Source organism: Aphis gossypii, chromosome X, assembly GCF_020184175.1.
Source record: "Aphis gossypii isolate Hap1 chromosome X, ASM2018417v2, whole genome shotgun sequence".
NCBI classification, from domain to species: Eukaryota; Metazoa; Arthropoda; class Insecta; order Hemiptera; family Aphididae; genus Aphis; species Aphis gossypii.
In genome coordinates this window covers 48,381,703-48,407,886 of record NC_065533.1, presented here as the reverse complement: position 1 = coordinate 48,407,886, position 26,184 = coordinate 48,381,703, and the positions used below count along the sequence as shown (strand labels likewise).

Here is a 26,184-nt window from a genome sequence, read left to right as displayed (position 1 = left end):
TGTCGGAGCACGACACATATTGAGCATGCTCAGGGTGATTTTTACTGCAGCTGATGGTTGAGCGAGTCTCAGAATAAAAAATATTTTACAGCAATAACAAGCGTTGCATAGCTTGCGCACACAGCTATCGCATGCTCTGTTAATGAATGCTACGATCAAAATAAAAATAAACTTAATAAAATAAATAATAACTTGATTTTTACATGTAATAAATTTTTAATATAAAACCTGAAGATGTTCATCCGATACAATTGGAAACAGAACACCGTTTGGGAATTTGTAATGACAAAGGTGAAAGATAAGCAATATATGCATTATGCAAAGCCAATCAACAACTACAAGTAGAACAACGGTTTTGGTTAAACAATATTTAGGTATGCCATATCAAGAACTTTCACGCAAACTAGTAGAATATTGAGTAAAAAACACAAGACAATGTTGTATACATGGAATGAAGTGGCATTAAAATAAGCAACAATACCTGCTACAAGAGTGACTATGAAAAGTATATTTTCCAACTTCAAAGACTGCTCAAATTATGTCGGCCAGGTGCAACAGATTATTGTCCAAAAATCTGGATACAATTGATTTTCTTTATAAAAAATATGTAGAATCACTATAAACACAACTAAATCAACTTGTTAATTTTTAATATTATTTAATAAAAGAAAAGTTTTTTGTATCTTTCAAAATAACATATACGAGTGACAGGTCGTTCATGAACGAGTCGTTACAAACGAATGAGTCCGACCGGGGAATGATCAGGAACGATTCCACGCGATTATTTTTTTTTTCGTTCCATTTCGTTCCTACCTTCCACCCATTAAATATACATCAGCTACCGTGACTGAGACCTAAACAAGGCGTAATATTGTACAACTGAATAGTGAATACTGATAAAAATTACAGATAAAAATCCTTCGTTATCTCGATTGACGATTATCGAATATTGATTATTACCACGGACTAAGATAATAAAAAATAAAATAAAATATTCTTTGATTATTTTATTATATTTTTTGTTAATTAGGCTGTCATAGAGTATGCGGTCTACCGATGAATTTACGAGTATAATATACGGTCTACCGTAAATTAATTAAAAATTATATCATAATATTATAGTATAATTATTATTGTAGTAGTAATAGGGTAGAGAGCCTAGATAATAAGAGAGTGGCCAACTCGGTGATAACTTTCTATTGGTCCACTGTGATCAGTCACCCTGGACGCCGTTTTTCATTCAAATATTTAATATTTATTAATAACCTCATATGAAACACATGTAAAAAAATAATTTAATTAATTTGTAATTAAATTTTTAATGTGCAGGATAATAGGCATTATTTATTTTATTGAAATACATATTACAGGACTTACTTAGTTTGTAACATAATAATAAATATTATTTATATTTGGGTCACTGAACTATACTAGTACCTACATTGAAATTTGAAAGTAAGTTATTAATTAATATTTATTATCTATTAGATTTAAAATTAATATTATTTTCTAGTGCATACCAACTAAATGCAATTATTTAATTAATAATTAATAATTTCTCCTTGCAGAAATCGATGTATAATGATTAAAGACCGGATTTATATGCATTTTAAATTTAAAAATATGCATGCAAACATGCACTAAAAAAATCAAAACCTGCAAAATACAATTTCAATTATTATTACATTTTATATAAACCAACCTAAAAATGTTTCTTTTTGTTAAAAACAAATATCTATAACTAGCATTTTCTATACATGAAAATGTTTTCAAAATATTTTTACTTTTGAACTATTTATTAGTAATTTTCAATTTTTTTATCATGTAAATTAAATACAAATTATGGGACTGGATAATATTAACAACTCAATGGTAGCACTACACAAAAATAAATATGTATCTATAGTTTTTGAATACTGTATCATTAATCTTATGCCTATTAATCTAAAACATACTAGTACAACAGATATGTTTAAGAATTTTATGTGTGCACGGTGTAGGTACTCCACTTATTAGATAAAGAAAATTATATATATAGATTACTCACATAAGTTGAAACAAATCCTAAACAGTAATGATTTTTGGAATACGATAATGAATTTGAGTAATACATACTCCACTGCCAAAGCCTAAAATACATTATTTTCCCAAAATATATGTTTATCACACTATAATACTATATACTGATACAGTTATACATTTATAAACTCTTTAACCATAACTTATTATTTTTATAATAGCCCATTTTTAAATATTTTCAGAAGATTATTTGTAGAACCAGAGGTTGTTTAGGTAATCAAATAGTTTAGTAAAGAATTACATAGAAAAAACCTCTTCAGTACAGAACCTTAAAATTTACTTCTACTACTAGTCACTTGACAGGCATATTATTCCAAACAAAATGACATATTCACAATATTTTATAATTAATAGACTGAGGTTTATTATTGATCAATGATGTCAATATGTATAAAAGTTAATACAGGATAGGTTAACTAACCTAATCGACATAGGCGTAACTTGGACTCTTTTCACAATTTCACATGGAGGCAAAAATATTTTTTGTAACAAATGAACATAATATTATGTTTAAGTCGGTGGGGGCAATGCCCTGCCAATTTTTGGCCTGGGGGCAGTTGCCCTCATTCGCCCCCACCAAGTTAAGCCTATGCTAACCTAAGTTAACCAAATGATGTCTTACATAATGGTTTATTATAAGAATATTTAAGAAATAGAAAAAGAACATATTCAGATGACTGTTTTAAAAAGGTAGCAACATTACGACAGATCAATAATTTTGCAAAGATAACTTTTACATATTATACAGATTTTACTACATATTGTAATAGTTACCTTTAATTATGAGAACATTAGAAGTAGTTATGTTCAGAGTTAATTTACTAAATTAATTATTAAATCAGAGCTATTGGCAAAACTGGTAATTAAATAACATTAAAGTTGGTTAAATTTATTTGAATTTAATATTATTTATGATTTAGATTTGTATAGACTGTTACCAGTACATTATTGTAATTTAAACTTCATACATATAAAATAACTATAACCATTTATATCATTAAAATAAATAAAACAATTTTTATCTGAATAGTACACAAATTTTATTATTGAATAATATATTAAATTTAATATTGTACAAGATAGTAAAAAGTTTGATATGAAAACTATGAAGGAAATTCAGTGATTGGTAATTTAATTATTTTTTCTATAAATATTAACTTTAGGGAGATTTATATAATACTTTAATTTTTATTATGCATATGAGGAATGAAAAAATGTAAATTCAATTTGTATTTCAAATTTATTTCTATTAATGACCGTACTTCTGGAATTCCCATTCTCTATTATCAAGTGGGCATACTTGACGAGTTTTTAACCAACGAGATATGCAGTGAAAATGAAAAGCATGATTACACACACCCCATGCAACAGTACATTCTTCACTAGTAGCTGATGTTTGGTTAGCTTGACATTCAATACAAAAATCCATGATATGATTACGACAAATGGCACAATTGTCTACAACAATGTCCCAAGCCCATAAAGCCACAGCATTCCACTTCTTTACTTCAAATTTTTTTTTTTCTCTGCGACTACTGGTGCTCGATGATGGAGCTTCAACATACTCATCATCAACTTCCATATTTCTTATAAACAATAAATGTATAATTATTTTAATATTTATTATTTTAATGTTAAAAATATTAACTAGTGTATTCAAATATTAAAAATAATAAATTTGAAATTCTTTAAAATAGGATAGAAATTGGCATTGTGAATTATTTATTTTTCTGACAATCCTTTTTAATTAAGAATTTAACCATAATTTGTGCATGATCCTACATTTTAAATAGTTGAGATGTTTACATTCAAATAATTTGTGGAACTTCTTTTAACAAACTTAAAACAAACATCCAATAACATTGAAGAAATTGGCTGTTCTTACTACTTAGAATGATTGGGAAAAATTTTAAATTTGATGCGTGTAAAAACAATTTTAAAAGCATTTCTCAATTCAAGCACTGTTCTTAGTAAAATTACAGTTTGATTTTAATCTTTTTTCCAAAAAAATCAATAATATTTTATTTTATAAGCTAACTTTGAATATAAAATACATACTTAAGATAAGCATTATACACCCGAAATATTGATTAGATCATGTACCTATTATTTCTTTAATTAAATTAGAAATTTGATCAATATTATTGACAACAATCTAACCAAGGTGATAATTAACCATTATTGGTAAACGTGCAAACCTATACCAAATTTTTACAACAACCTAACTAACTAACTAACAATTTTCTTTCTTATTTGAGACAATCCTATAGTTAAAAGGAAACAACAACCTAAACGAGAAGTTGTTTATTCAAGATAAAAAAAATTATCATGTCAGTTTAAAAATTAAAGTTAAACTCGTTAATAATGGATCAGCAAATTACTTCTTCTAAGGTAATTACACAATCCAATGTTTAACCACAGTAAAAATAAATATAAGTATAATGTTTGTACTTCAAAATAATATAGTTGATAGAAATGGAATTAAAAAATTACCTTCAGTCTTTAAAAATTGAAAATAATTCTGTAATCTGTACTACTTAAATATTATGATTTTATTTTTATAAAATAACAGTCACAACTTTTTCAAATGTCCAGCCATCCAGGACTCCAAAATCAGCCAAGCAGCGACCAGGAGACAGAAAATATTATTTTGTTTAATAATGATGATAATGCAAAATAATTAATAAATATAACTTTAAAAAAAAAAATTTTATTATCTATGATATATTTTGTTCCACGATCTTATATAATAATCACGAATTACCGCGAATGACCGTGCTTTACACTCCTTTTGTGAAGAACACCTTGAAACCAGCAGCTGCTGGTAAAGGAATTATATGACGGAGGTAACAATACAATATAGTGATAAACTGATAACTGATAATGATAATAACAGATATAAATTATTATTTTAAATAAAAAAACCGATACTTAAAGTGAACGAAAATAATAAATACACAATAAACAACAAAAGATTATATTCTAAAATTCTTGAAACAGTACCTAATCGCCTACAATACAATTCAAAACGTTATTTCTTCGACATTCGCCAGTCAAACAACATAATATGAGCAACCACGAATGGTGAACGGTTGTTGTCAAATAAACAAATGGTAAGGACTGAGGAATAAGAATATAATTTTTAAATATATATTCATTGTTTTGTTTGTTTCTGATCACGAGTAGATAAACGTGTTTCTGATAAATAATATTATTCTTTCGCCGTCGTTGATTAGGCCAGTTGCCTGTAGTATATTACCATTATAGTATACGCAAAACGCCGACGGTAATGGAACCGTGACTTATCCTAACTCATTATGTTTTATTTCTTCATTAAGTATTATTATTCTGTATTTTTAGAGGTAAATTAAACCCTTACGTGAATGGATTCCATAACAGGATATCGGACTATCGGAGCATGTAGCAACTTCTCGAAAACCTCGGACAGGCCTGATAAATACCAACACCATTTACATTCTACAGAGAGAATCAGCAACTACCGCAAAACAACTACTAAATGTTTTTCACGCAAGTATGACTCAGAAAAATAAATGACGACATAACTGAATAAAAAATTTGGTACTAGACTATTAATAGCTCAACAATTATATTATTAAATTAACTAAAGGGACCATGTAAACACAAATTAATCATATTCTGTTTTAGATAGTAAAGACAAACAAGTGGATATTTCAGGATTATCCAAACAGCAGAAGAGCAGTAATCAAGGAAAACATACATCGAGCAGTGCCCAACAACAAGAACGAAAGCAATAAGACAAACAATCCCAATATGGTGAAAAACGAAATAGAGCCAATAAGCAGAATAATTTTTTATTTTTTTAATACATAATCTGTAAGATTAACCCAAACAAATTTATTGTCCTATTAGATATGACATAACAAATAAACTATAAAACATAACTAAATATAACAGAACTTTTTAAATAATATTTTTATATAAAAATTTTAAAAATTGAAAAACATTATTTTTGTTTAAAATTATAAGTAGTTATACTGTAATAACATTTATTTTGCTAATCAATGATTCAGTATTCATTGCAAATATTTAAGTCTTTTACCATTCAAATAAGATATAAATTTAGGCAAAACATAACATAACATTTTATATAATATTTTTATATAAGATTTTTAATAATTGAAAAACATTATTTTTGTTTAAAATTATAAGTAGTTATACTGTATCAACTTTTATTTTGCTAATAAATGATTCAGTATTTGTCTTGCACATTAAAACCTTATACCATTCAAATAAGATATAAATGGAGGCAAAACATAACATAGATTTTTAAATAATATTGTAATATAAGGTTTTTAAAAATCGATAAACATTAATTTTGTTTCAAATTATAAGTAGTTATACTGTAACATTTATTTTGCTAATCAATGATTCAGTATTCATTGCAAATATTTAAGTCTTTTACCATTCAAATAAGATATAAATGGAGGCAAAACATAACATAACATTTTATATAATATTTTTATTAGATTTTAATAATTGAAAAACAATATTTTGTTTAAAATTATAAGTAGTTATACTGTAACAACTTTTTTTTATATTGCTAAAATAATTCAGTACTAACTCAACACATTTAAAACCTTTTACCATTCAAATAAGATATAAATGGAGGCAAAACATAACATAACATTTTATAAAATATTTTTATATAAGATTTTTAAAAATCGAAAAACATTATTTTTGTTTAAAATTATAAGTAGTTATACTGTAACAACTTTTATTTTGCTAAAAAATGATTCAGTATTCGTCACACACATTAAAACCTTTTACCATTCAAATAAGATATAAATGGAGGCAAAGCATAACATAACTTTATATATTATAATTTTAAATAAGATTTTTAGAAATCATTAAACATTATTTTTGTTTAAAATTATAAGTAGTTATACTGTAATAACTTTTATTTTGCTAATCAATGATTCAGTATTCATTGCAAATATTTAAGTCTTTTACCATTCAAATAAGATATAAATGGAGGCAAAACATAACATAACATTTTATATAATATTTTTATATAAGATTTTTAATAATTGAAAAACAATATTTTGTTTAAAATTATAAGTAGTTATACTGTAACAACTTTTATATTGCTAATAAATAATTCAGTACTAAACTCACACATTAAAACCTTTTACCATTCAATTAAGATATAAATGGAGGCAAAACATAACATAACATTTTATAAAATTTTTATATAAATTTTTTAAAAATTGAAAAAGATTATTTTTGTTTAAAATTATAAGTAGTTATACTGTAACAACTTTTATTTTGCTAATAAATGATTCAGTATTTGTCTTGCACATTAAAACCTTATACCATTCAAATAAGATATAAATGGAGGCAAAACATAGCATAACTTTATATATTATTTTTTATATAAGATTTTTAAAAATCGATAAACATTAATTTTGTTTCAAATTATAAGTAGTTATACTGTAATAACATTTATTTTGCTAATCAATGATTCAGTATTCATTGCAAATATTTAAGTCTTTTACCATTCAAATAAGATATAAATGGAGGCAAAACATAACATAACATTTTATATAATATTTTTATATAAGATTTTTAATAATTGAAAAACAATATTTTGTTTAAAATTATAAGTAGTTATACTGTAACAACTTTTATATTGCTAATAAATAATTCAGTACTAAACTCACACATTAAAACCTTTTACCATTCAATTAAGATATAAATGGAGGCAAAACATAACATAACATTTTATATAATATTTTTATATAAATTTTTTAAAAATTGAAAAAGATTATTTTTGTTTAAAATTATAAGTAGTTATACTGTAACAACTTTTATTTTGCTAATAAATGATTCAGTATTTGTCTTGCACATTAAAACCTTATACCATTCAAATAAGATATAAATGGAGGCAAAACATAGCATAACTTTATATATTATATTTTTATATAAGATTTTTAAAAATCGATAAACATTAATTTTGTTTCAAATTATAAGTAGTTATACTGTAATAACATTTATTTTGCTAATCAATGATTCAGTATTCATTGCAAATATTTAAGTCTTTTACCATTCAAATAAGATATAAATGGAGGCAAAACATAACATAACATTTTATATAATATTTTTATATAAGATTTTTAATAATTGAAAAACATTATTTTTGTTTAAAATTATAAGTAGTTATACTGTATCAACTTTTATTTTGCTAATAAATGATTCAGTATTTGTCTTGCACATTAAAACCTTATACCATTCAAATAAGATATAAATGGAGGCAAAACATAACATAACATTTTATATAATATTTTTTTATAAGATTTTTAAAAATTGAAAAACATTATTTTTGTTTAAAATTATAGGTAGTTCTACTGTAACAACTTTTATTTTGCTAATAAATGATTCAGTATTCATTGCAAATATTTAAGTCTTTTACCATTCAACTAAGATATAAATGGAGACAAAACATAGCATAACTTTATATATTATATTTTTATATAAGATTTTTAAAAATCGATAAACATTAATTTTGTTTCAAATTATAAGTAGTTATACTGTAATAACATTTATTTTGCTAATCAATGATTCAGTATTCATTGCAAATATTTAAGTCTTTTAACATTCAAATAAGATATAAATGGAGGCAAAACATAACATAACTTTATAAATTATATTTTTATATAAGATTTATAAAAATCAATAAACATTATTTTTGTTTAAAATTATAAGTAGTTATACCGTAATAACTTTTATTTTGCTAATCAATGATTCAGTATTCGTTGCAAATATTTAAGTCTTTTACCATTCAAAAAAGATATAAATAGAGGCAAAACATAACATAACTTTATATGTAATATTTTTAAATAAGATTTTTAAAAATTGAAAAACATTATTTTTGTTTCAAATTATAAGTAGTTATACTATAACAACTTTTTATTGCTAATAAATAATTCAGTACTAAACTCACACTTTAAAACCTTTTACCATTCAATTAAAATATAAATGGAGGCAAAACATAACATAGATTTTTAAATAATATTGTAATATAAGGTTTTTAAAAATCGATAAACATTAATTTTGTTTCAAATTATAAGTAGTTATACTGTAACAACTTTTATTTTGCTAATAAATGATTCAGTATTTGTCTCACACATTAAAACCTTTTACTATTCAATTAAGATATAAATGGAGGCAAAACATAACATAACTTTTTAAATAATATTGTAATATAAGGTTTTTAAAAATCGATAAACATTAATTTTGTTTCAAATTATAAGTAGTTATACTGTAACAACTTTTATATTGCTAATAAATAATTCAGTATTAAACTCACACATTAAAACTTTTTCCCATTCAATTAAGATATAAATGGAGGCAAAACATAACATAACATTTAATACAATATTTTTATATAAGGTTTTTAAAAATTGAAAAACATTATTTTTGGTTCAAATTATAAGTAGTTATACTGTAACAACTTTTATTTTGCTAATAAATGATTCAGTATTCATTGCAAATATTTAAGTCTTTTACCACTCAAATAAGATATAAATGGAGACTAAACATAAATTAACTTTATAAATAATATTTTTATGTAAAATTTTTAAAAATTGAAAAACATTATTTTAGTTTATAATTATAAGTAGTTATACCGTAACAACTTTTATTTTGCTAATAAAAGAAAATTGTTTCTTATAATAATGAAAACATTGTAGAGTAGGTACACAACCAGTAAAATTAACATATACGATTAGATATGTAATATGTAAAACATTTATGTTTTAAAATTAACCATATAAAATAAATAATTTTTTTTTTGTTTTATTGGGAGTTGTTAAACTGCTGCAAAATTACCTTTTTCTAAAAGTCATTAAAATCGATACATGTAAACTATGGCGAAAAAAAAATGAAGATTATACATCAATCTGCGACAAAAGCACAAAACTAATAAGATATATTATATTATACAAACTTACAGATTTCTGTATAGAACTAGATAGCGAACTACCGCTATCATTTGAAGCTTGGTTTTTCGATCGGCATTATATAGTAAAAATTAATTATGTTGTATTGTATTTTATGATGTCTAAACCTGTTGTTAAAAGGGAGCAAAGGGGGCAACCCGCCACTAAGTGCAAGATTTAAGAGGTTTAAAAGAATGAAAGGTACAAAGTTTTAAAATTATGTATAGGTACCATTTAGAGTGAAAAAATTATTTGCTATTACGATAGTGTATACACGGCGCACGAACTCACATATACGCGTTTCTACGAATTTACTGATATCCGAATTACAAGTAATAACTACAGTCCTAGAGTCTACGTAATAATAAAAAATATAGAATAATATAGATAAAATTTCTTGTAATATTTTCCAAAATTAAATAGTTTATTTCCTAAAACTGAAATTGCAGCATTTAGATATACAATCTTATACCTATATCTAGTATATCTAACTGTTCTGGAAAAAGATTGTTTTCGGCCTTAAAAAGAGTCAAGAACTATTTGCGATCTACTCTTTAAAAAGAAAAATTATATTAATTTACTATTCTTAATATTGAAAATATTTACTTGAACCTATGTCATAGGATGAATGTATTGACCAATTCATTAAACAGAAATCCAGATAAGCATTTTTATAAAAATATTATAAATAACAAAAATAAAATAATTTACTTGCATAATAAATCCCAGTATTTTGTATAATAATCATTTTAATTTAATAATTCAATTTCATTTTAAATCACGTTTACAAAATTGTTATTTTAATAGGTAAATGTATTTATATCAATTTTATTGAAACATTTAAATGTATTGTTTATTGTAATTTAAACAAACTATTTCATTACATTTTTAATAATATAATTTAATGAATACCTAATTATAGTAAAATAATTTTATGTTTATAAAAAATAGTTCTTAATTTTAGGTAGGTTTTACCCCGGAGCGTTAAAAGTCGGGCCCTGTTATCAATAAATTATTTTTTAAGTACCTACATTTTGGATTCGGTGTAAATGCGTACCTACGTCTCATTTGCGTACAGTCTACTTTGAGTTACAAATTTTCTCACTTACGTACGACGTAATTACCCAGAATAACATCAATTGTCATATTTGCGTACACACTTATTTCCTTTCACACTTAGGCAGGAATAGGACTGGCAGAATATTTTGACAATGCAAATGTAACTGCGCGTGTATCGGCATTCGTCGATACGCTCCTCGACGCCTCCGCTTCGCTCCGCAAATCGAAAATATCCCTCAATTTTTTATGCAACGCCACCTCAAGTAGGCATCGGGAACGTCCACATTTTAAGTTGTGTTCGAAAATGCGACTATAATTCGTTCGTAGTTTGACCTTCGGTAATTGTGTACGCAACCGCGAAGAAAATCGCCGTGTACGTAAGTGAGACGTACGCGTCTGCATCAATACCCTAAATATTGTAATTCCCTGTGCGGGGAATAGGTGGCGCCATCTATCCTACATTCCTACTATTTTTAAATATTGAACTAAACTTTTATGGATTTTATATTCATCATAAACATTTATAATATTTTGAATTGTATTTAAATTATTTTTTGCCAATTTCTTTATTTTCCCATTATTAATATTGATTGTATAATCGATCTTGTCTACGTCTGAGTTTCTTTTAATATTGCAATGACAATATTAATTGTTGAATGATGTCTAATGAGCATTGAGCACTGCTATATGAAATTGTTTTTTATAAGTTCTATGAAAATTTTCATGAAAAACGGCGCTTAATATTTCGTAAGCAATTGTATAGTCAAAATTCATGTAAAATCGTACCAAACAACACATGCATTTAAAATTTGAATAATTGATTTTCAGCAACAAAAAAAAGTAGAATTTACTGTATTTATTTAAATTCATTAATAATGTAATGTCAATGTGTAAAAAAATCTATGTGTTTAATTTATTAATAATATAATATTTAAAAAAAATGTATACATATATTATGTATGTATGCATTTTAAGAATAAAAAAAGAACAGCTGTTATGGATAATCCATAGAACATATTATAATTTCAAAACTCTTAAAATCAAATCAAAAATATTGCCACTTTCATTTAATCCTCGCCACCAATACTCAGCTAAGTATACGAGTATACCTATCTAACATGTCTTCATTCATACTACATATTTTCTCAACGACTTTTAATCTGAGACCTTCGCAGAAATTTTCAAAATGGTATAAAATATAAGTACGATCAGTTTATATAATGTAGTAGAACATAAAACATAAGTAGACCGTATACTATACTAATATTTATAATTAGGAAGTACACAAAACAATGGTAGACCGCATATTGGGAGATAATCGAAAAATAGATTATCTAGCGGTTTGTTGTTACAACTTACATGAAAATAATTATAACAAAATTACATCATGCATTACTATTTTTACAACGTTACTACCTTATAGTTGAAGTAGGTTAAGTAAGTACAAATTATATAATTTATATATTCATTTATTTCTAAAATTAATAAAAATAAAAAAAAAGTTCTATAATAATTGTATATTTGTAAACAGTGATTTTCTTTTTTTATAAAAATATTATAATATTCTATAAAACTTTGACAAAAAAAAAAAAAAAAAAAAATGTTATGTCTTTAATATTTCTAAAATTTACTCCTGCATTTATAAATTCTAACAGTGGCGTAAATTGGCCTCGAGGAGAATTAATATTTTAATATCTAGGTTCTAGCCCATCAATAGGTACTAACTTCGTTTGATTATTTTTTTATGTTAAATTAACTTAATAATAAGTATTAATTTTACGCCAAAATGTACGCCACTGAATGTATACCTAAGTACATCTTCCCTGTATTATAATTATTATCATTCATCAAAATTATTGCTTAAAATAACAGTGCAAATTACTTATGTTAACAGTATTCGTATACTATTAGTATACTTAAATTTGTATTAACAATAAAGAATATATTATATTATATACCAAATAGTAATACACAATAAACAATGCTTTATTAAATAAAAGCTGTTTAATTAAACAATATTTAATATCACAGAAATTTCAGTATAATCAAAAAAGAACACATAGAAAATGGTAATGAAATGAATAAAATTTGTTGAGATATTATTTACTACCACTATTCATTCATATAATATGTAATACGTACACATTAGATTTTATCCATTGTTGTAAAATGTAAAGTTTATTGTATATTACGTAAATGGTTCATAAAAATAATTTGAATTTATCAGTTATATAAACTTATTTCAGTCGTTTAAAGTTCAAAAAAAATAATTTATTTAGCTTAAGATTATTAAAAACAAATAAATGAAAAAATAAAAAAATAATAAGTTGACATTAATAAAACTAGTATATCTAGCTACTAAGTTCATAAGGCATGCAACTGATATTATCATTATGTATTTTCATTGAATTTATGAAATATTTGTTTTAATTTATTAAAATGAAAATATTTATTTTTAAACTACTACTAATTATTACTGCATATATGAATTATTATTAATTCACTTAGATCTCTACTTCAAATTCAGCTTGTTTTACTGTATCGGGCAATTTTCTATCTTTTGTCTCCGGGAAAAAGAAAGACAACGCTCCAGCCGTAATTGATAAGATTCCGAACAATAAGATTGGCACGTATTGTCCGAAATAGGCACTCTGTAAAAAAGCAATTAAATGATTTAAAAAATGTCTAACTACGTTATACGTGCGTTTTTTGTTTTTATTAAATTTAGGTACCAAAATATGTTTAAATACACACCAACAACGTCATCTGTGGAGCAAACATCACACCCATTCGACCAAACATGCTAGTTATACCGAAAAGTGTCATACGCAGTTCGGTGGGGAACATTTCTGCGGTGTACACGTACATGGCGTTAAACGACATGGTGATTGCGAACTTGCTGCTCAAGAACAAAAATAGTTTCATCCACGTATAATCTGTAAGTTTTAATAATAAATTGATTTTATTGCAAATGCCATCATGAATACATATAATTTTGTGTATTTATACACTAATATAATATAATAAGTAAGTAATGAAGTAATGTGAAAGCAGTTCCGTTCCAGTTCGTCGGTTCAAAACTTGAAAAAAAATGGTACCCCTAATATAGTAGGTACCTATATATGTTACGGATAAAATTCGAAATTGTTCACATCGCAATGTATATACGTATACAATTGTAATAAGTGATTTTACGACGCATTGCAGCGAGTAGGTATTATACAGTGTTACTGTTTAAAAAAAGATAAATTGTACAATTGGTCACGTATACGACAAAATACTGACAAACTTATTAATTGCAAAATATTATATTACATATAGGTACTTCTTGCTTCCACCAATAATATGTACAATTTGTTTTAATTTTAAAGATAAGATGCATACTAATTAAATGAAGGTGAAAGTACTATTTAAAATCAAATGTTTACTTACTCTCAGATATTAAATTGACCATAATACATCCAATTCCGCTGAAGAAGAACGAATACGCTTGAGTCTTTCGTCTCGAAAAATTTTCCATGACGTACCACAATGTTAAACTAGCCGGTAATTCCACAGCATTTACAAGCATAAAGTTAAAATACTTGTTACCGGAGAACTCCACAGAAGTTAACGAAAGGCCGTAATAAACTAATGTAATCGTAAACCTATAGTCAAACAGTTATATTCAATATTGTGTTTATGTTTACATGACGTATTATTTAATACATTTTAATCACATAATTACAAAAAGGTTCAAAAATTCAAAGCAGCAATAACTAATAATGTATAATGAATATGTTATAAATTTATGTGTAGGTATGTTGTAAAATTTGTAATTATATCTACTATAGGTACTAACCAACAAAACGAGCAATTTATTATACGCAGCAAAAGCTCTTTTGAATCAAATATTTCTCTCATTAATTTTCTACAAGTCATTTGGTTTTTATTGGTCTGGAAAATACATTTAAAACAATAGGTATGGTATTATACGATTGAACTTCAAAATATTTTAAAGTATTTATAATTTATAAATTATGTATATACAGCATATATACATATTATAATATTATATCAATTATTATTACTGTGTCAGTTACATTGCCATTAGCTTTAATATTGACGACCAGTGCATCTTTGACGCAGTCCGGTATTGTTTTTCCATTGGATTCAGCGACTTTGGATAGAACTTTCGCCACTTCTGCAACTCGGTTTTCTGTTTGAAGCCATCGTAAAGACTCAGGCACGTACCTATATATATTATTTATACATTACAATATCATTGAGACAAATGCGTTAAATTGTTTATGTATAATAGACTTGTGTAGAATCGTGGTGATAATTAATGAATATTGAGTTTACCAAGCAGCTCCTAATACAAGTAATCCAGGTAAGTAGAGTATCCTAACGATTATACGCCAATCAAGAATCACGTAGGCCGTGAAGCCCATGATAACTGCACCCATAGGATAAAAACAGCCCACAACGGTACTGACGAGAACCCGCGACTTTGGACTGACAAATTCTATAGCTGAAATACATATATTATATAATATATATATAATTTTTTTTTTTAATAATTGAATTGAAAACCTTATTCATATAACTTTTATATCTTATTACACGAACCAAATTTAACTTATAACTTTCGGTATGGTCACTTTTTACCTAAAATGAATTATCGAATTGTTCTTGGATTAAAATAAGGTTATGGTCGAACTGCAGCGCTCGGATAAAAAGGAGGTAGGTAATTGTCGAACTGTACTCGTACAAAAAAAAAGAGTTGAAACAAAAGTATTTAAAAAATAAGCTTAATAACGTTACGGTGTATTTCGTATTTAATAGCATTATATTGGTTCGTAAAAGGCCATTAGGTTAGGTAAACACATAACTATGAAAAACCATTATTTATAACTATTTTATTTTACTAAAATCTCTTACATGCAATAAAGCACGATGGAGCGTGTAACTTTTTAGGAACACAATAAATTGAGCATAGAATATTTTATACATACATTCACGTTATTTAAATTTATTATTATATATATATATATATAATATATTCACAGCATTTTGTAATTGATTTAATATTTAAGCTTTCAATCAATATTTAAATCGTATGAATACTGAATCTTTATTAATATATTTAAGCCAGTAATAACTAATAAGTAATAAGCCACCTTGGAAACTGCAGGTACCAAGGTATATTAATTTAATTTATTATTATTGTATTATTATTAAACAAATCTATATACTGTATAATGTGACTATTATTGTTGACTTATAAATATTTTGATTTTATTATTTTCATCAGTCATAACTAAAGCTCGGATTTACATGTAAATACATATTTTTACTGTGACTTGGTAAATTAATTTAGGTAAGTGAAAAATTCATTTTAAGCGATTTCCAATGAAATGAACTATATTTTATTTTACATATTTTGCCATGAGTACATGTTGTTATATATTTCTCAATAATTCTATTTTTTCCACATATTTTGACAGCTTTTCATTTACGACTTATTATTAATTAAATACTATTGTATTTTTCAATACTGAAAATTTTTCATGTTTCCAAAAGTACATAAACAAAATAAAACCAATTGTTGAACTTAACCTGCGGTCGATAAAATATGTTCGATATTTTAGATATTTGACTTCGGTAAATGATAGATAGAGTGCTCTTTTAGTCAGTACGAATCTGTATTACGACCAAACCGTAGATCATTTAACTTTGAAAATTTGAGCATGTATATATTGCAGGGCGGCCAAACACTCAAACGCGGACCATTTTAAAGTCGATCATGTTAGAATTTATTTTTAGGGGCACGCGCACTATATGTTTCTCAACAATTATAGTTATTCAATAATAAAAAAAAAAAATTCTATGGAAGACGAAAGGTACTTCAAAAGAGAAGTATATTTTTAGTAGATCGTGACCAAAAAAAATTTGGCCACCTCTGATATATGGTATCGCATTGCTTTCAAGATCAAGATGAATAACGTTTAATTTCATTATAATTTGTCTTAACTTTTTTGTCATTTATAAATCTATAAAGCAATTTTTTCTCGAGTAATGTTTTTTTTAAATTTTTTTATATTCCATATTTTAGTTTTTTATCACATATAAAGCGATTTGTTATAACATATATGTTTACATATTTTGGTTTTTTTAATACATATAATTCCGAGCCCTAGTTATAACTATTATTATTACTTTTATTAAACAGATCTATAAATACTGTTATAATGCGACTAGATATATTACATTGACTATGAAATTATGTTATTTTTTTGACATGTCATATTTTGAATTATTATAATTATTATTTAAATAAATATTTTTGTATAATATACAGTAAAAAATTGAAAATGGCAACGTACTACGTAGCAGAGTGTTTATGCTAAATCGTGTAGGTTTTCTTTTGTATTTCTGTTTCCGACAGTACACCGACTATTATGAAAAAATCATGTTTAAAAAAAGGCGTTTTATATTCAATTGTGTCTCGGTCCTTACGTGGCACTATTATCCGAAAATATTTGTATTTATTGATGTTTTAACTTTTAACACAATCAAAAAAGATACTACATTTTAATGCGTAATACTGTGACACAAGACCTTTAACTACACGGCGCCAGAAAAAAAATTGACAACATTTTAAGAACTTATAATAATATGCTCAAAAACGAATTACCAGCAATTATGTCACATTTATAGCACATAAATATTAAGTACACTTAAGTGCTGTCAAATTCATATAAGTCGTATTAATTTAAACTTTTAATGATTTCAGTGTATATAGTCTCCAGTTTATTGTAAAGTCTATACTGTAGACCGTCTGACTGTATTTCAAAAAAACATAAGTTATGTTTTAAACATCTACTTTTAACCCGATTGCAGTTTGATCGTTACCTTCTTTTTACCTCCTAGGTGCAATTTGACTAAAATGAGGGCAATTTGATCATACCGATAAATTTGTATTAAACACCACCGAACTTCAAAAATATTTTATCTAATAACATGCACTTTAAAAAATATCATTTCGATATAATAATACCTTACCATCCTTACCTAACTTAACCATTTTATTTTTTTATCGTTCTTTATTTAATTCATTACCTATTAAATTATATCCATTGATTCGACTTTTGAACCAAATCCTAATAGTTTTAGTAAATATAAGACACTAGATTTGATTTTTGAGATATTATTCAATGTATAATTGTTATCACCAATTAATATATTGTATAGTTGAAAAATAATCATACGATATTTTTGAGTTGAATAAATAATATTAATTGTAAGATATAATATACAATAAAATCGGAAAAATAGATTAAAACTATGGAAATATGTCCTTAAAAATACACATTTACACCGCATTGATCTGCGTGACTGCGTAGTGCGTATGATGGTGAATCCAATAAATTATTTTTTCCTAATCGTTTATATCTATAAATTAGAACCTGTCGTTTCAGTCTGATAGGTGGATTAGTCAATTAACCATGAATCTATCAAGCAACGATAAAGTATTATAATATATATTGACAACCTACAGTTTTAAAAATGTTGACATTATAAGTAGTAAAATTTAGTGATTAAAATTATATACATATTTATTTTATAACTTATATTGAGGGCTTGATTTCTTACCTAATACAAACGTAGCTGCATACACTCCACTGGAAGCCATGGAATCCAAATATTCGAAAACGAGGAATGAATAGTAATTGGCAGCGAAGGATTTGATAGTGCCAAAAATGGCCGATAAAACTGTCCCTGTTATAAAGATATACTTGCGTCCATATCTTTAAGCACATAAAAATAAAAAAATGTATTTTAATATAAAATAAACTAAAGATAAATTATAGAATTTTATTAAAAAAAAACCTATATATTATTATGTTAAAAAACGAAAATTTTGTTTTTATACGTGGATAATAAATTAAAAATATAAATATCTACATATCTACTTATAATACTTATAATACTTTTTTGTAGATACCTACGGTTTTTGTTTTTTATTAATTTGGTATATAGACATGTGGTATTAATAATGCGTGTGCTTGTATATATAAATCACCTATAATACAAATAAGTGATGACTTCAATAATTTACTGATTTCTCCAGAAATTCTTAATAAAATTAAAACAACAAATATAAAATCGTTTTTCGATGATTATAATTGTGGCAGACAAATTTATAAATGTTAAATACATCAGTCGAGTGAAATATAATTTAGAACATTTTACGATATAGATCATAGATGTACTTATTATGTATTCATGTAAGTATAGTAGGTACTTAATATTTTAATAACTTTTTGTTTTTGAAAGAAAAATTTGGAAAATCAGGTCAATAAATCAGTTACATAAAATCAATAATAGCATAATATTGATTATAATATTTTTTTTAAAAATTGTATCAATAATAACTTAGTAATTTTTTATTTAATTATCTGTATTTTATCTAGATAATATCTGGACTCTACACTGCAAGTGGGCTACCTTCACTATAACATCTATAATATATACCTACTTTACAGTAACACTAACTTGTCTGAAATATATCCTGATAAAGGAATGCCGACGAATTGACCAACGCTATTGACGGTTCCCACCATGCTGAGTTTCCATTTGTTTTCCTCGCACATAATACCAAACTATATGTATATATAAAATTACGGTTACTGTTAATAAGGGTCCTGCGAGTAAGTTGTAAGTGCTTATAAAGAAAAAATATATAATAAAAGACCTCAGACTCACATCGTTCACTATTGTCCTTTCCATTTCATCAAACACCCATTTGTTGCATTTTTCTTTGCGATTCACATTGAACGCTCCTTGCATACATGTACTGTTGGCAGATATGTTCGTCTTGTTGGTATTCTGTGGTATATAGTGGTACTTTAGACATTTGTAAGGCTCATTGGTCCTGTTATTAACAGGTATCGCCAGGTTTAACCAGTCCTGATTGTACGATGGATTGTCGGTGTCACACTGCGGAATTTCGCACCTAAAAGAATTATAGTATATAATATAATATATCAATACTTAGTACTTACTTATAGTAATATACGTTCGTCAATATTCAGTATAGCACCGATCACTGTTTACTCGTATTATATAAGTATTGTGGATGTAATATAATAGTTATAGTTGTAATATACTAATTTAGGCAGGTGATGCTGGGCAGCCGTAAGAAAGTAGGACGAAGGTTATATGGTTATACATATTTGGATTAAGTATATCTGCATTTTGTTTCATATTTTAGTGTCAAAAATTCTCTGTTTGTATTGCAGGTAACTTTTATCTTGATTTCATAATTTGAAACCGATATCGATGAAACTGGCCACGTATATACATAATAATATATACTTATTAATATTATATATAAAAAAAATCATGTATACATTTTTATTTGTGTTTTATTTATAATCTTAAGAAAGAGCTGGTACTGGAATTTGGCAAGATATTGCGAGTATATCTCCAATGATATCACTGGTATTTTACATTTTTGCTGTAAAGCTCTTAAATTTGAAAAATAATAATTTATCATATTCAACAAATGATTTTGAGATAAAGACATGTCAGTTAAGACATGGCATATTAAATCCACCATCACGACTATATGTGCTTCAGCTATAGTAGTTGGAATAAGAGGAAGAACTTAACGCCTACTTCTGTAAATTGATTTTCTAATCACATTAAAATCATTTGAAGTAAAACCATCAGTAAGTTGAGTGTTTTCTGATAACTCTTTTAAAATGATTTTTTGGCTGTATGTAAAGATTTTCAGTAGCTTTTCGTTTACATGAAACACTTACTATTTGACGATTTATTTCTGCATCACTATAAGAATTATGATTATGTCAAAGCTAGGTTAGGTTAGGTTAGGTCTGGTCAAAGTTTAAAAAATCCTCTTCATTCACCACTTTAGAATTGGACGTGTATAATGTAGCTGAACATGTACGTTTCACACATCGCCAACGAATTTCATCAGTACTTATATTTTTTGAAGCGAAATTATATTTAAAAATTAAAATTATTAAAAGCCATCATGTCCTTATCTCGCTTACTTTTTATAAACATCATTAAAATGTTAACTAAAACTGTTCACAACTCAATAACTAACAACTTCTAAAGTTCTAACTTATACTTATATGTCACTTAGATAACTGTTATATTAATGTGGGAACTCCTTCAGTCGACTAATATGTCTTTAATTTGATGTTATCGGAAGATAATATGTGATCGCTACAATTACGAGTCTAATATAGCAGTTTATAGTTATAGTATAATAAAATATACTGTATTCGATAACGATAAATGAAACTCAAACACTTATTATTTTAAAATAGTTTTTAGTGGATAATAAAATTTACATGCAAATCTACAGCAAATTCAGGATTGATAAATTTACTGTTATGTTTATACATAATTATCATATTATAAACCAATTAAATTAAATAATTAAAAATTAACCAACAAACGTACTCGCTAAATATTTGTAGTTAAAAAAATAATATTAAATTATTAAGTTGCGCTTGGTTAAATGATAGTCTGTATCATATGCACACACACACACACACACATATATATGAGCCATTACCTAATTATTATTTCCAATATAACTTCATGCTGGTTCTAAAGGTAGTTGCTCACTGTGTTTAGCTCACGTAAAACTGTGTAATATAACTATACAGTTAAATAAAATTACTTCAAGTTTACCTGTATTTAAGATCACTAGCTGTAATGGCGTAGCTAAGTGGTGATATGTTTGAGTACATGAGAACAAGTCCGATTATGGTACATACGGTCACTTGATAAGTACCCAACCCAAAGTCATTTAGGATCTCGTCTAAATCCATTGTTTAACCGAAGCTTACTTTTTGGTTCTTGATACTATAAATAAAAAATAGTGATTAAAAACAACGTCATGATTAAAATAATACTATATAATAAATAGGTACATGGTTATATGGTATTAGTGATAAGTATGAGTTCAATATTCTCTGCCACACTAAATCCGTTGATCACAATAAAAAAAACCAAGCGAACAGGAATGTCACGGTAAAACAACTAATAGAATTATTAGACTTCCATTTTCTATACTGTCACTCTCTTTCGTTTTTAAGGCGGTTTACGATTGTTATCGATCGGACGCGTAGAGTGAATTAACGCCGTGCATTATAATGATCGTATATATCGTATGGTATGAGAGTATGAGACACGTCTCAATATTATCGATGGTTATTATTTTGTCATTAATTTTATATTAAGCAGTATTTTATTCGTTCCGTATCATCAAACCCACATTTCTTGGTAGAATGTATTATTGTGACTATCTCTCACGATGACTCATTCCTGCATATTCATAATATTTAATAGGATTTATGTCTGTACTAGATGATTATTTTATCAAACAACACACATAATTTAAAAATCTATTAGTTTTCGAAAATATTTTCTTTACACGATTTCATTCGAAATAAAACAACATTAAAAAAAATGTATACTTTATTGGTATAGTTTTTTTAAGTTTTTATATATTTTTTATTGACAACATAAATATTTTCTTTCATTTTTTTCGAAACAGAATATAAGTATTTCGATATATAAAAATCAAAATTAATACGAATGCAAAATGTTGGTCTACTATTCCGCTCAATAAACCTTTAAAATACATAATACATATAACTCATAAACTACTGTCTCAATTTCTATTTTTATGTATCAAAATACTGGAAAAATATTTTGTTTCAGTATGTGAAATTATAAATAAGTGTTGTCAATAAAAATATTAATATAAAGTGTATGTATAAGAAAATTTGTAAAAGATATTTATTTATAAACTCTTATAACCAATTTTTCATTATTTTTATATATTAATAATCAAGAAACTTAATGTTGTACCAGTAATTTTATCTTAAAACATGTTAGGGAAAAAATATGTATACGTATCATTGAAAGGTATTGTTGAGAAGGCTTACACAAAAAAATGTACACTTAAAATGACGTGAAGTAGCTAAAATTTTAAGATCGAAACACATCAATGGTGCTATCAATCTAGTAAAATAGAATCAAAGAAATTATTAGGTAAAGTTTGGTAATACGAAGTATAAAAATCAGTAACCTAACCAATTCATATAATAAAAGATTATGATTTATAAGTGTGTATTATTTTAATGTACACTAAATGGCTAAGTCCAAATGTTTTTATCAGTACAACTAAAACTAAAACTTGTGAATATTTTGACTCAGTCTAATGTTTGAATCAATTGAGTTTTTACATCGATATTATGTACTTCCGCATAAGAAATTTAGTATTACAACATTTATAAAGAAAGTCAACAAAAACTGTAAAATATTTGAAAAGGTCTAAGTTTGTCTTATCTCATTTAAGTAGAAAGATCAAAAATATACGCGATATGGCCATTGAAAACTTAAAGCACCACTTAGTATGTCTAAGAATGATTTATGTATTGTTTTTCAAATTGTTGATGAGATTTTATGTGCTTACTATTTTTTGGGTATTCAAATTTTACATTTACGCCTGAGTTTGCGTGGGCAGGCAACCTAACGTACAAAAAATCACGAAAAAAATGGTCATTTTTATGTACAGTAAAATGACTTAGAAGCAGATTAGTTATGGGGCGGTGACTTTGTAATTGGATCGATCTAACACAACGACCACAGGACGCAATTACATTTAGGGAAAACTTGTTAGTTACTTTAAAGACAACAATGAAGATTAGTGGTTGACTGGACAGACTACCGGTTATCTCCAAAACTGGTCGTCCTTGACGGCTTCTTACGCAACGTAATATTACTGACGGACTCGTGCGTCTGGTCGTATTTACGATATAGGCGGCACCTCACACACAATGTACTGTTGCTGACTAGCTTAGAAATAAGCTAGAAATTAGCTAGAATCTACACAAACAGCAAAGGACATAAACGCCAGGTGTAAGCTTTTAGTGCGTTGCACGAGCCGTGATTTTAAGTCATTTACACAAAAAAAAATGTTAGACTAACAATAATCATACAAGATGAGAGTTGTGGAGTCTCAGTAATTAACTGACAACCAGAAGGATAAAAAAAACGAGTAAAATTAAAAATTTTAATAAAAATCAACGAAAGAGGATTAGTGTTTACTTCATTAACGAAACGAAACGTACGACTGAATCATAAGAAATATATGTAGGTCTAAAATATGGACAAAGAAGATGTAGTAATGAAAATAATGATAAGTGTTTTTTTGATGATGTGGTTTTCGTATTAGGCATAGGTATTCAAATTAATAATTATACTATAGGTAGATTACATTATGGTAATTACAGTTACATAACTTCCGAAAAAGCCGGGGGAACGTCGTATTACGTCATCATACTTCGATCACTAGTATTGTTTTTTTTTTTTTTGTATACTACTTGTTATCATAATGAACATTGGACTGTATCATGTAGATAGTTCCCACAGTAGTCGATGAGTAATTAAAATGTTACGGTGTTAGTAAGGAATAAGCCTAAGCAGTCATGCAAAAATAACGATTAACATGTGAAACAAAAGAAAATAATTATAATTATAATAATATAATACATCTACAGATAATATTATTATAAAAAAAATACATCTCACCTCGAAAAAAAACAACTTATAACTCTGACTCTTCGGCGTAGACTTTTACGACTGAACTCTGGCAACAAGAACGTAAACTCACTAATCGGCGGATCAAAAATAAAATGCTATAGCGTATTAGAAAGTTATTGAACCTATAATGGTTAACGCGCACACATGATGGTAAAAGGTGTCTGCAAGTACACGACACGAACGAGGATAAAATTATAAATAAATTATAAATGAATTATAGCTTGACAGCAATATTCAAAGGAATGCCGCTGTAAACACTGCGGTAAAATATCTAAAAAAAACCTGTAGAGCGGGTTACATGACTTCATCTACGTTGATGACTGAAAACTAAGCGCGTATAATCTAATGCCACCGGTTCGTGGCTAAATAGCTACGTACAGTATACAGTGAAGCCAACTTGACTTGCGCAGTACGATGCACGGTGTGTTGATATTATGACGTAGATAAAACATAGATAATTAAGATATGGATAGACTACGCCTATGTTAAATATATTTGAGGCCGCGTTCCTGGAGGGGAAGGCAATTGAGATGTTTTTATAATGATCGTCGATACTCGATATAGGTATACTTGTTTGGTCTCAACTGGACCCCTTAAATATCGCTGATAAGACCGATATGTCTTATCCATGCCTTTATTATCTATGAGATAAAAACGGAATAGTCGCTATCAATTAAACGCAAGAGAAAATATGTAAATCAGTAACTGTTTAGGCCGAAAATAGTTACATAACTGTCCACCAGATGGTGCTGAGAAGCAGATATTTTTTAATACCGCTGCATTTGTAAAGTATGATCATGAACTAAGATAGTTCATGGTATGATATTGTTATTTGAATACAGGGGCAATACAATGCACCAGAGGAGTGGATTAAACTTAAACAAACATTAAACGACCTCAACAAAATTCTTACAGTGAAGAGGAGCTAAGTTCCTGACCCTTTCCCAAGAAATTCAACCTATCAAAGTAGTCGTGATATCTACATTATGACCAGTCTTCTATTCCTTTAGTTCATAACCTCACTCCATTTCTACTTTCATTGACAATACTACTTTTTTATCTGTAAGGCATAACACTTAGCCAGTTTTTGAATGAGGTATAAAACAAACTTGGCATCAACGTAGATATCACTACTTTGATAGTCTGACTTTCTTGGGAGGGGGATCTGGAACTAAACATTTTTTTACTGTAAGGATTTTGTTGGGGATATCATTCTTTTTTGTGGACTTCAGCATCGTCCATAACGTGTTATTCTTTTAGGACTAATTTATAGGGTGCATTAAAGGAATTTTGTATGTTACAGATTTTCTCTTGTAAGACCGTTTGGGTTTCTGTTGAGCAACTAAGAGAGGAGATTAATCTCTTGAGCGTTGGAGTTTTTAATTAGAATAGACGTTAAGTCTGGCCTATACAAAGTTGAATGATGAAG

General features: G+C 26.6%; 2 protein-coding genes and 1 long non-coding RNA gene across 6 annotated transcripts; 1 reads left to right on the top strand and 2 right to left on the bottom strand.

Annotated features, from left to right (window-relative positions):
* Positions 1-3,094: 3,094 nt before the first annotated feature.
* On the bottom strand, positions 3,095-4,758 carry LOC126552761 (RING-box protein 1A-like). Its single transcript, XM_050207671.1, has 2 exons — positions 4,573-4,758; positions 3,095-3,665 (listed from the first exon to the last, which is right to left on the bottom strand). Exon 2 carries the CDS (start codon positions 3,659-3,661, stop codon positions 3,329-3,331), a length of 333 nt encoding a protein of 110 aa, XP_050063628.1. The 5' UTR covers positions 3,662-3,665; positions 4,573-4,758; the 3' UTR covers positions 3,095-3,328.
* Positions 4,759-4,965: 207 nt separating this feature from the next.
* On the top strand, positions 4,966-6,012 carry LOC126552762 (uncharacterized). Of its 3 annotated transcripts, none has more exons than XR_007606178.1 (4): positions 4,966-5,192; positions 5,266-5,365; positions 5,440-5,658; positions 5,746-6,012. It is a non-coding gene; the product is annotated as an uncharacterized LOC126552762 (long non-coding RNA). The 3 variants fall into 3 exon arrangements; XR_007606179.1 differs by having other exon boundaries at positions 5,266-5,416; positions 5,479-5,658; XR_007606180.1 differs by lacking the exon at positions 5,266-5,365.
* Positions 6,013-13,494: 7,482 nt separating this feature from the next.
* LOC114127920 (solute carrier family 22 member 21-like) lies at positions 13,495-25,062 on the bottom strand. Of its 2 annotated transcripts, none has more exons than XM_027992284.2 (11): positions 24,744-25,062; positions 21,834-22,007; positions 19,869-20,118; positions 19,659-19,765; positions 18,756-18,910; positions 15,462-15,630; positions 15,188-15,350; positions 14,959-15,053; positions 14,550-14,764; positions 13,872-14,053; positions 13,495-13,768 (listed from the first exon to the last, which is right to left on the bottom strand). In XM_027992284.2, exons 2-11 carry the CDS (start codon positions 21,971-21,973, stop codon positions 13,622-13,624), a joined length of 1,623 nt encoding a protein of 540 aa, XP_027848085.2. In that variant the 5' UTR covers positions 21,974-22,007; positions 24,744-25,062; the 3' UTR covers positions 13,495-13,621. The 2 variants fall into 2 exon arrangements, with proteins under 2 accessions (XP_027848085.2, XP_050062000.1); XM_050206043.1 differs by having other exon boundaries at positions 15,200-15,350.
* Positions 25,063-26,184: the final 1,122 nt, after the last annotated feature.

Coding starts and splice junctions, on each gene's coding strand:
- LOC126552761 (XM_050207671.1), bottom strand. CDS start 3,661: ATGGAAGTTGATGATGAGTATGTTGAAGCTCCATCATCGAGCACCAGT.
- LOC114127920 (XM_027992284.2), bottom strand. CDS start 21,973: ATGGATTTAGACGAGATCCTAAATGACTTTGGGTTGGGTACTTATCAA. Junction 15,054..15,187: donor ATGGCAATGTAACTGACACA/GTAATAATAATT, acceptor TGTATTTTCCAG/ACCAATAAAAACCAAATGAC. Junction 14,054..14,549: donor GGTCAATTTAATATCTGAGA/GTAAGTAAACAT, acceptor TAAAACTTACAG/ATTATACGTGGATGAAACTA.